General features: G+C 41.4%; 1 protein-coding gene across 1 annotated transcript in view; it reads left to right on the forward strand.

The window, feature by feature from the left end:
- Positions 1–12,346, forward strand: part of GALNT14 (polypeptide N-acetylgalactosaminyltransferase 14) — a 323,867-nt gene that overhangs the window by 165,903 nt on the left and 145,618 nt on the right. The window contains exon 2 of the mRNA XM_027850529.1: positions 9,977–10,146. Within this exon, the coding sequence (XP_027706330.1) occupies positions 9,977–10,146 (170 nt within the window). The remainder of the gene's footprint in view (positions 1–9,976; positions 10,147–12,346) is intronic.

Genomic DNA, 12,346 nt, shown 5'->3' on the forward strand with positions numbered 1-12,346 from the left:
TTCTGCATCTGTAGCATAAGGGAGTTTGACAAGGTGGCTTCTGAGGACCCTTTTGGCTCAAGGTCAGAAAGTTAGTAAGAGGGAGAGATGGGATACAAATCAAGATCCTCCAGCTCTATATCCTCTAGCTTTCCATTGCACCAAATTGCTTTCCTGTCCCAACACTAATGAAAACTTTCTTAGAGGCCAGTTTTCTAGAGAATAATGAAAATCAACTTTAATGCAGAGTAGAGACCGATAGAGAGAGGATCCTTAGGAAGCATTTATATAGAAAACATAGATAACAGAATTCCATCTTTGTCAGTCGTTTGTTTGTATGTGGTCCTTCTCTCACTTTCATAGAATTTTATTTTCTCTTTCTAGTTCAGGTGACTGTATTTCTCATTCTTTAGCCATCCCTAAAATATATGACTTTAGAGGCAGTTAGGTAGCATAGTGGGTAGAGCACTGGGCTTGGATTAAGGAAGAGCTCGGTTCAATGTTAGCTTGAAACACTTACTAGCTGTGTGACTCTAAGTAAGTCACTTTACCTTGGGTCTGCCTTAGTTTCCTCAACTATAAAATGGGGTAGCACCTACCTCCCAGGCTTATTGTGAGTGTCAAATGAGATATTTGTAAAGCACTTGGCACAGTGTCCCGGCACTAGCAGGAATTCAATAAATGCTGGTTTCCTCTCTTCCTGTTCCCTGGTTCCTGTTTTTCATCTGGGACAAGGTGCTAACTAGTTAGATAGGAGGTCTCTATTGTACCCTATCTTCTTTTGTAATTCATTCTTTTTTTCTGCCCACCTGTAGGCAAACACATACCATCTTGATAACTAGGTTCCCCTTTATTTGATATTCATTGGAACCAAAAGTCATTCTTTCTCTCCTGGAGGGGTTGCTAATATCCTTTGTTTGTCTGGTATCAGTTGTTAGACTCTTTAACATTCAGCTACATGCAGTGGATGTAGAGGATGGGGGAAATACGGTCATTAAATACTCCATCCCTTCAGCCACAAAAATACTTTTGGAGCACCTCCTATTTCTGCCAATTAGTGGTCAGATGAATTAAACTCTAAACCTATGAGAGAGTTTCTTCAGTCAGAAACTGACCCCTTGTCCACTAGGTGAGGTGTGTTGAATTTCACAGTTGGGATTTTCTAGGAAGTCTAATTCAATTTAACCAATCATTTATAATGCTCTTGCTTTGTGTCTGGAATCATGTTAGGCTCTGGCACTACTCTCTATCCCTACTCCAGTAGTTTTTAGGAAAACAGCCTTACCTCTAAATTCCATTCCAATTAGTCAGTTAATCAACAGACATTTTTTAGGTACCTGATGTGTGCCAATGGGGCAGCTGAGTGGCATAGTGGATAGGAGTATAGTCCCTGGAGTCAGGAGGACCTGAGTTCAAATTTTGCCTCAGATACTTTCTAGCTGTGTGACCCTGGGCAAGTCAACTAACTCTGCTTGCCTTCGTTTCCTCATCTATAAAATGAGCTGGAAAAGGAAGTGGTAAGCCACTCATCTATCTTTGCCAAGAAAACCCCAACAGAGTTGGACACAACTGAAAACAAAGTGTGTCGAGGACTGTGTTAAATTTTGGGGATACAGGTAGGGGATAGCTCTGGTGAAAACACATAGATGGAAAATGGAGCCTCACCTGTGAAAACAGAAAGACCAGTTTGACTGGACCACAGAGGTTATAATAAGGTTGAAGCAGTGGTTTGGGGCTAGGACATGAAGTAAAAATACCATAGATGAGCTGAGTATCCAGGAAAGAGAGGTCAATCAATAGTGCCAGATACTTCAGAGAAGGAAAGAGGGATGAGGACTGAGAAGAGAATATTAGATCGGACAATTAAGAGATCATTGGTCACCGTGGAGAGAGCAGTTCCAGTTAAGACTATCTATGTCTGTCATCTACTGACTGGCATAGCCAAGTTCAGAGACTCGTACCCTAATGATGGGAGAGCAAGAGACATTTTTTTAAGGCCATAGTAACTCCAAAGACTTTCTGCATAGTTGTGGAGAAGTACAATCATAGTCATACTAATTAGGATTTTTATTTTCCTAAAACTCAATCAATCAGTAAACAAAATTTTATTAAATACCTGCTATGCACCAGGCACTGGGGATAAAGAGACGCTCCAAACTTTTTGTAAGTCGGGGACTAGAGTAAGTATTTTTGTCCACATCTGCATATGAATGTGCCAAGGACTGTACTAACCTCTAGGGATACAAAGGGAAAGATAAAACAGTGCCCAGAGAAATTACATGATTTGCCCAGTAAATTGGTGAGAGCATCTAATATATTAATTGGACCCAGAAATTTTTACGTGCAGACTCTCCAGGAAGCCACATAAGTTGAATGGGAAGTCAGTGTGGTTTAGCAGAAAGAGCCATTAACATGAAATTAGGAGGCCTAAGTTCAAATCTCAGCTCTATCACTTACTATATGTAACCTGTGTGATACTTTGAGGCCAGTCGCAACCTCTCTGCATCTCTGTTTCCTGGTTTGTAAAATGAGTAGGTTCGGACTAAATGTTCTGTTAGGCCCCTTTCAGCCTGAGTCTATGACCCTATGAAAATGCTGTCCATGTGGGTTTCAGTCAGCCCATTGGGCTCTAATGCAAGAGAGAAAGAACAAACTCAGCCTCTGAATTATGTGCCTCCTAATTTGGTCTGAGAAATAGCTTTTTTTCCCCATCCCCTCCTCTATTATATGTTCATCCCATCTATCAAACTCTTTAAGAAGTGACTGTTTCATATAATTAATATCAACCATTAAACTACAACATTGAAGGAGCAATTGCCTAATTCTGAGGAAAATTAAAATTTATCACCAGCACATGAGATAAAATGAGTACTAAGGAGAAGGATGGAACACCGTGCAGAAGATAAATAGAAAACCAAGAGGAATATTGACTTGAGCCTTCTCCAGCACAGGGTAATTTGGCTTCTAAAGTGAGTTACATCATAATAAATTAAATTTAGATTTTTGCACATCAGTTAAATAACTCCCCAGACAGAATTCTAGGGAGAAGAAGAGGTGATAATACATGGTGGAAATATTAAAATGAAGATCTTATCTAATAACCCATAATTTATGTGCTGTCCCTGGAAGAGTGAAGAGGATTTTCTAGTGCAGATATAAAGTCCTTTCCCTGTCATTGGCCTGGCATGAGCAATAGCTTTGTTTGCCTGCCTCTTATCCTTCACTTTGAAAGGGAGCTTAGCTCATCTAAGCTCCACATTTTTTCTTGTGTGGGTTTTCCATAGTTGGCAGATAGATCTTGAGTTGCCATATTTATAGGCATGAGAAATTGTGGGATACCATCACCCCTCATATTTACTATCAGCGTAACCTTGGGCAAGTCATTACATTTCTCAGGGTCCCAGCTTTGTCATCTGTACAACAAGGGTGTTGGACCAGATGGCCTCTAAGGTAGCTTCCAAATACCAATCTATATTCCTCCCTTTACCTCTCCCTCACCCCTCCCCCCCAAAAAATTCTGGAGCCTTGGGATTATCCCAGGTGACCATTTACTTTGTGAGATGCTGAGTGAGGTATAGAGGAAGTCCTTTTTCTGGGGGTGATTTAAATTAAACATTGTCCGAGGTCCTTTCTAATTCAGATAGTTTGTGATTCTGTGACTTTCCATTCTGATAATGGGAACAATGATATTTCAGCTGTGCCCCTCCTAGCGTGGGGACACCATTGAAAACCAGTTGTTGGGTCCATCATGCATTTCTTCCATTTCTCTAAGCTCAGAAGGTTGCCTAGAAGCTTTGTGATTGGTTCCTGGGCACAGGTTGAGACTCACAAACACCATTTACATCTTATTTATGTAGGACCCTAACATATAACTTCATTTTTACATTATTCTAGATATGCCATGGACCAAATCCTCTCCCATGAAGAAGAAGCATTCTGATATAGTAGAAAAAATACTGAAGTTAGAAAACCGGGTCCAAGTTTGGGTTTGCCCACTACTTCCTAGTTGTGTGACCTTGGGCAAGTCACTTAACCTCTGAACCTGTTTGTTTCCTCATCTGTAAATGGGATGATGATACCACTTGCACTACCGATTTTCACAGAGTTGTAAAGATCAATCATAATTCTAGGTGAATGTAAGTGGTCTTTATTGGTTCCAGGAATCATAAAAATGCAAATGCTGGTAGAGACATGAGAACTCATCTAACTGCACCCCTCTATTCTTGAATATAAAGAAACAGGCTCAGAGAGGTATAGCCGTTGGGGTAAGGTTACAGAGCTAGTTAGTGATGAAGACAGGGGGTAGAACCTAGATCTTCTGACTCTTCTAGGAATCATTTTCATTATATTGATTTTTCTTCTTCTCTCCTACTGAACAAAATCTGATCAGAAAATAAGTTGAGTATCATTTGGGGCAATGGGTTGGGGATAATCAGGATTGAATAAGAAACCAAGTGATGTTAAAGATTTCCTAAGGAAACTCCTTAATAAATCCTCTGGCATTTAAAGCCCTTCACAATCACATTACTTTTCTTCCTAAAATCTATGGCCAAGTAAAATTAGTCATCGTGCTGTTCCTCACACATATACTATTCTTTATGTTGCACTGGTTCTCCCTTATGCCTGGAATGTCCTCCCTTCCCACCTCTTCTTTTTAGAAACCCTTTCTTCCTTCCAAACTTGACTTGAGCACCATCTTCTGTGAGGCCTTCCTTGATCCCCTAACTGCTAGAGCTCTCCTTCCCCAAATGACCTTGTATTTATTATCTACTCCATACTTGTTGACTTCCTTGATAAAATGTAAGCTTCTTGAGAGCAGAGACTGTTTCACTTTTGGCTTCACAGCCCCTGAGTCTGATCTATAATAGGCACTTAACAAATGATGACTGATTGATTTTGATCTATTTGAAACAAGCCTCAAATTTGTACGGATTTGTATTTGTTCTTGATTTCTTAGCTTTAAGGAAAAAGGAGAGTAAATGACTGCATTTCAAAAGAAGAGATTACAAAGGTTCTCAGACAGTAAGTTATTAAAGAAATAAGAGTTCTCAGGAACTAGGAGTAAAGGACTTGAAAACATACTCTCAAATTTTCTTCAACATATGAAAAGGAAAATCAGAAGGTATTTATGGTTGGGTCATTGAATTGAAAGATTTGCTCATGGGTGCCAGTTACCCATCATGGAGAATGGAAGAGACACTGTACTAAGCTGGAGCATGTGGGTGTGTGGGTGTGGGGTGGTGATGGTGGTGAATGGCCTGTACCTGTAGGCCGTGACCACTTAATCTCTCTGAGCCTCAATTTTCCTCCTTTGCAAAAGAGGGGCAGTAATGCTTGCAGAAGGACATCAGAGGATTGTGTTGAGGAGTTGAGCTGTTATTAGGACTCAGAGATATTGCATTCAGCACAGGTGGAGTGAATAGGAAGACTGTGAAGTGAGCCCTAATTTAGCACTGAGAGCCAGTAGATAAGACTGCTGCCCTCCAGAGACCTGAGAGGATTCTAGAGAAATCCATCCTTTGGGTGAGGAGAGAGGGAAGCTGGCTTTTGTTCTCTCACTTCAATATTCTCTCCTCTTGATCCAGGGCTATTCCTGGTGCTCTGGCAGGGCCCTTCACCAGCGTGTAATGAAGGCAGAGCAAGGAGCCAAAGTGGGAGGGCTCGTGGGGTGCAGCAGGCAGTGGGGGTGGAGGAGTGAAATGCAACGGCATTTCAATGTCATTCTAAAAATGCACATTTTAATGCCAGAAAATTCCCCTCTCCATGGTACTGAAGTATTAATTTTGTAATAAGTCAAGTCCCATATGTTACAGAGAAGACTCCATGCCTCAGGCGGCTGCGTGGTAACACACAAAAGACTGCTGGAGTTTTTCAGATGGGGGGGCTACCATTTTCAAAACTTGCCCTGGGTGAACAAAAGTCTTGGCTTTCCAGCCAATCCAGCAGCAATATTCGCCATAGACCAGATCCATAGGACTCATCGCTGACTGTTGAGGTGTTTCATTAATGGGACCTGGGAGCAGAAGAGAGCTCTCTCTCTCTTTCTCTCTGCCTCTGTCTCTGTCTGTCTCTGTCTGTCTCTCTCTGTCTGTCTCTCTCTCTCTGTCTCTGTGTGTGTCTCTCTCTGTCTCTGTCTCCTCTATCTCTCTCTCTCCCTCTCTTCTCTCTCTCTCACACATACTCTTCTCCTTTTCTCTCCTCCTCCTCCTCCTCTTCTTCTTCTTCTTCTTCTTTCTTCTCTCTCTCTCTCTCTCTCTCTCTCTCTCTCTCTCTCCCCCCTTTCCTTCCCCTTTCTCTCCTATTTCCTCTTTCCCCTCCCCCCCCATTTGTCTCTGTCTCCTCCCCATTAGTGGAAGAGATCCCTTTAACTCTAAGGGCCTTCTTTCTCAGGTGTCCCTTTTCTTTGTGGGAAACAGAAGATGGCAACTTTGAGTTTCCACATAGATGCTTTCTCTGATTAAAGATGCTTGACTGTACTTCCTGGGAAAAAATTCTTAGGGAAGATCCCCCAAGTTTCCAAGACAGGGAGTTTCCTTCAGGGCCCTGCACAGCAGAGCCAAAAGGGGTTCTGTGTAAGTGATGATTGGGGCAATATTTTGCCTCCTCATGTCATCTCCATTGGCCTGTTTCTGCACTTTCTCTTGCCAACATTATTGCTGCTGCTGAGAAATTTCTTGGGGTTTGAATCTCAACTGAGCTCAGGATGCCTCTGGTGTGGCCTCTGAGGAAACAGATTCTGTGGGGGTGGGAGTGGGGAGTGGTTTGCCTCATTATCCCTGAAGTTGAAAACATCAAGCTGTCTTTAAAGGCTTCCTGCAGTGAGTGGAGATATAGGGCCCTGGGGAATTCAGGCCAAGTCAAAGGGCCATTTAATTAAGTGCCCTCTCTTCTTGGCCCCTCAGGCAGCTAGATGGTGTAGTAGATAGAGCACTGGACTGGGAGTCAGAAGACCTGAGTTCAAATCCAGCCTTACACAGTTATCAGCTGTGCAACCCTAGGCAGCTCTGTCTGCCTCAGTTTCCTTAGCTATAAAATGAAGATAATCATAGCACCTAATTCCCAATGTTGTGAGGATTAAATGAAGTATTTTGAAATGCATGTTTCATTTCTTCCTCCCCACACTGCGGAGTATGTCTGTACTACTGTCTAACTTCTAGTCTCTCCTGAGCCATCCATGGACTATAGACACACCCCAGAAAACAGCCTTTTTGAATTGCTCTGTAATGCAGATGGGCAAAGTGTCTGTAACATATATAGTCTTTCAGAATTGCCTAGGGGCATGGAGCAGTTAAAAGACTTGCCCAGGGTTTGCAGAACTAGTATGTATAGGAGGCAGTCTTTGAACCCAGATCTTCCTGGCATCGGGACCAACCTTCTATCTGCTACAGCATGCTGCTCCTCTCCCATATAATGTTGCCCTGACCAATGTGAATTTATAATAACCTTGCTTAAATCCATTATAACCCAAATCCCACCAACAGTTGCTCAACCTTGCTGCAAACCCTACTGTATTCACTTAGACAGTAGTTCCCACATGACGAATTGCTCCCTTGTGATGCAGTTTTACCTAATGTCATATTTTCAGGGATCCAGTTAATAAAATTAGGCTGGGCATGCCTGTAGTGGAAAATCATTCAGGACAGTACATGTATTCCTCTTGGGGACAAAATGATTGTGATAGTCCTGAAATTTAAAAAAAACAAAAAACAAAAAAAATTCCTGATATTAACAAGTGGGCAAATCCCCTTCTGCCTAAGGCTTCCAGCTTCCTTATGCATATAATGTGGGGGTGGACTAGGTGATATCTGAGGTTTCTTCTAGACTTAAAGTTTTGTGTTTCTATGGTTCTGACTGGTGGTGACAGTTTTGGGAATTGAGACCCATCCCCTCCTATGCAGCCCAGTGCAATGACAGAGCAGCTCCTAGGAAGTGCTGCATCCTATCCCTGCCCTCCATCCGCCCACATTCTCTGCTCCTCCAAGCCCATTAATACAGCAGCTCTATTGTCCAACATTAATAAAATCCATCATTGGATAAAAATCACTGGTTTCAAAAGCCTCATTTTGTGCTATTAGCAGGGGAACCCTGGTTCCCAAAGGAGCTAACAAAGGGGAAGAGATCAATTATTAGATAAGGTTACAACTTTCTTTAGGCCTGAAATGAATGAACAAGTTGGGATCTGTCTTCCTTGTCACTCATCGCCTGTGGTTGTTGTAAGTAGCTAGACAGCTGTCAGGGTGCCATCTTTCTTGTGGGTCTCACCTTGTTTAGGTCCTTGAGATGTGGCAGCTATACCCTAGTCATTGATGGCGTAGCCCATTCATTGATGGGATGGGACTGACTCCCTTTCAATTACAGGTTCATAGATTTAGAGCTGGAAAGGATCCTAGAAGTCTAACCCTCTCATTTCATATAGGAGGAAACAGACACCCTTGGAGAATGGTATCTCTTCCAAGGTCATGCAGGGAGTAAGCTGTGGAACCAGAAATCAAACCTAGGCCCCCTGACTCCAAAGCCAACATTCTTTCCGCTGTTCCACACTGCACCAGCTTATTTTGGTTCCCTCTTTGGATACAGGTAGCTGCAAATAAATCCAACAGTGTTATAGAGGTTTTAAGTTAGTCAATAAGCATTTATTGGGGACTTACGATGTATCAGCACTGTGGTGAGTGCTGTGGATTTAAAGTGAGGCCAAAACGTGGTCCCTACCCTGAAAGAACTCACAACATGCAAAAAAAAAAATAATGTACATGTAAGATTTATATATGTATATGTTTTTATTTATGTATATGTATATATTTTATTTAAATATATCTATGGTAGAAAGTGTATTAATATGTGAATGAGAACCCCATTGTCTATAATGATAACTGGAGGCAATTAGGTATTGCATAGGATACAGCAGAGTGATGTGTCTAGAGTCAGGAAGTCCTGAGTTCAAATCCAGCTTCTTACTAGCTATGTGACCATTGGCAAGTCTTTTAATCTCTCTCTGACTCAGTTTCATAAGCTGTAAAATAAGGATAATAAGGGCTATTGTGAGGATCAAATGAGATAATAAATTAAAAATAAAAAAACACTTAGCACAGTGCCAAGCACATAGTAAGTGCTTAATAAAATAATAAGCACCAAGAATGATGATGATGATGATGATGATGATGATAATAATAATAATAATGATAATCATCTTTCCCTTCCCTATAATGATGTCAAATCCAAGGCTATTCTCCCTTATGTTTTGGGACAGAACTCAATCATCAACTAGTGATCCTGGAAACATGTTTTCTTCTGAGGGTGTTGAGTTTCTTAGTTGTCCTAATGTAGCCCAAAGTCTCAGAGCCCTTTTGGAATCATCCATTGTCTAAAAGAGACCACTTGTACCCTCAGGATAGCTTTCCTTGGGCAGGAGCAGAGGTGTGGATGGGAAGCAATTTGTCTGCACTGAGATTAATTGGAAAGATTCCCTTGACTGGGTTGGTGACTAAGGTAAAGAGGCCAAGAATCCAGGAAAGTGTAGCTAGCAAGTCGGTGACCTTAGTTGACCTTGATTTGAAGATTTATGATAAGAAACTACAGTAATGGCTTGTATTCATTAGCCGTGCCTGTTATTATGCATCAACCACTCCTCCATTTGTATCCATTTTCCTCAACCCTTATTGGTTTTGTGTACCAGGAAAAAATTCTTGAGTTGGTGGGTGGAAGGGATATTGCAGAGACTCTATTTATGAAAGGTTTGCATATGGTGGCTACTGCTTTTGATCCTGCCTTCTCTTCTGTGCTACCAAGGATAGGCTAGAGATTGCCAAGAAGGGCAACTCTGCATTGCACCTGGGACCCCACAGTCTATGAGGCAGGTCTTGCCTACCTAACTAACCCTGTGAGCCATTTGATGTCTCTCCTGAGGTGGGGTGACAAGGGACAGTCAAGGAGGGTGAGTGAGGAAGAGGCCAGGGGGTCATTGAACAGTTCTCACCAAGTGCATATTCATGTCACACAGGCCTTGGATAGTGATTGGGGTGACTTGTGGGACGAGTTTGAGGAGCGGCGGTACCTGAGTGCTAAGAAGTGGCAAGTCGGCCAGGATCCCTATAAGCTGTACTCCTTCAACCAGCGGGAGAGCGATCGGATCCCCAGTAACCGGGCTATCCGGGACACCCGCCCAGACAGGTATTTCCTCCTTCTCCCTCTTTTCTGCTCCCTCTGGTGCATCTGATCACCACATAGAGGTGAAAAATCAAATCAGCCAGTCACTTGCTGGGGGACTTTGGGGAAGTCATCTGACCCCTCTAAATTTCAATTTCCTCATCTGTAAAATGGCATTGCTCATAATACCAGCCCTGCCAATCCTATAGAGTAACTTTGACAAAAAGGGTTTTGTGAACATTTTAGATGGCATTCTAAATCTTATATAAATAGTAACTGTTATTATTTTAGTTAAATAATTTTACTTTAATAATTATGTTATTATTAGAAAACTACATCTCAGACAGATGAAATAACCAACATATATAGTGATTTAATAACACAACTGAGACTATAACCCAAGTGTTCTGGAACCTAGTTTGGTGCTCTTTCCAAAATACTATCAAAGGCATATTTTCCATTCTCACTGACTGCTTTCACTCTAGTTTAAGCCCTCACTGCTTCTTTCATGCTTAGACTATTAAAATAGCTTCCTAACTCTATCCAGTCAATCCTATATACTAATGTTGGATTTATCTTCCTAAACTACAACATTATGTCACTCCCCGATCCAAAGCCTACCACAACTCCTCATTAGCTACTCAACAAACATCAAACTACTCTTCAAGATCTTTCTCGATGTGGCACCAACTTACTTTCAAGTATCATTTCTTACTATTTTCCTATGCAAACTCTTGGGCTCCTTTAGAAAAGTCTGGCTCACTTTTTATTGGTTTTCTTCATTCTCTTTTCAGAGTTGGCTGACCATTAGTGTCAATTCCACTGGCCTATTACTCAGCCCTCTCTTCTGTTTAGTGGGGCAGATACCTAAATCAGTGCTGAAAGCAAGACTCATCAAAAGGTAGTGTCAAGGACACTAGCCCAGTAGTCTGGAAACCTAGGCCCTAGCCATGTTTCTACCTGTGTGGTTAACCATCTTCATCTATGAAGCGAAAGAATTAATAGAATCATAGACTTTAGAGCAAAAAGGGCATTTGGGGGTCATTGAGTCCAATTCCTTCATTTTGTTTTATTTTTTGCTTTTTGGTGAGGCAGTTGGGGTTAAGTGACTTGCCTAGGGTCACATAGGTAGTAAGTGTTAAGTGTCTGAGGCCGAATTTGAACTCAGGTCCTCCTGAGTCCAAGGCCAGAGCTCTAACCACTGTGCCACCTAGCTGCCCCAGTTCCTTTATTTTATAGGTGAAGATACTAAGGCATTGCCCCCTCCTACCAGGCACTAGGCATGGCCCTGAAGAGATCAAAGATCACTTACATCCTCCTGGCAATTTTGATGACAGGCCTGAATCATGGGATCTAATTTTAGTGAAGAAAGAGATAAGTACTCCAGTCAACACATGGGACCAATGAGCTAACAAATATTTATTAAGTGCCAATCATATGCACGGTTACTATGAGGACTACTTTAAAAATATTAGATATGTAACTTAATTGTTGAGTTTCAGTCTGTTCCCCTCCAGCTTCTTCCAGTCTATACACGATAATAGCCTTGCTGGGTCAGTGTCTTTGTTGCTCAGGGGTTAGTGTCATCTGGCCAGTGGCCTGAACCCATGAAAGGATGCTGACCATCAAACTACGAATTCTAATAATAGTAATAATAGCAATTTTTTTCTTGGTTGTGTGATTTCATTGGTATAGGAAACTGCATTGGTATAGGAATTTCTCAATGGGAATTTCCTATACTAATGAAATCATAAGACTGTTAAAAGGGGCTGTTATTATCATCATCATTATCACTATTATTAATTACATATTATCATATAATTACTATTATCATAAATAATAGTAACAATGATCATTATTTTAATGACAATGATAATTTTAATGATAGTAATGATTTAGTATTAGTTATTAATAAAACAGCTTATATTGATTTAATATTTTATGGTTACAAAGTCCTTTCTCTTTTGGTGCTCATACTAATCTTGTGAGATAGAGAGGATAGGTAGGACAGCTAAGTGGCATGGTGGATGGAGTGCCAGGCCTGGAGTCAGGAAGACTCATCTAAATGAGTTCAAATCCAGCCTCAGACACTTACTAGCTGTCTGGTCCCAGGCAAGTCACTTAGTCCTGTTTGCCTCAGTTTCCTTATCTGTAAAATGAATTGGAGAAGGAAATGGCAAACTACTCCATTATCTTTGCCAAGAAAATCCCAAATGGGGTCACA

This window comes from Vombatus ursinus, unplaced genomic scaffold, assembly GCF_900497805.2.
Source record: "Vombatus ursinus unplaced genomic scaffold, bare-nosed wombat genome assembly UNPS02009062.1, whole genome shotgun sequence".
Taxonomy (NCBI): domain Eukaryota; kingdom Metazoa; phylum Chordata; class Mammalia; order Diprotodontia; family Vombatidae; genus Vombatus; species Vombatus ursinus.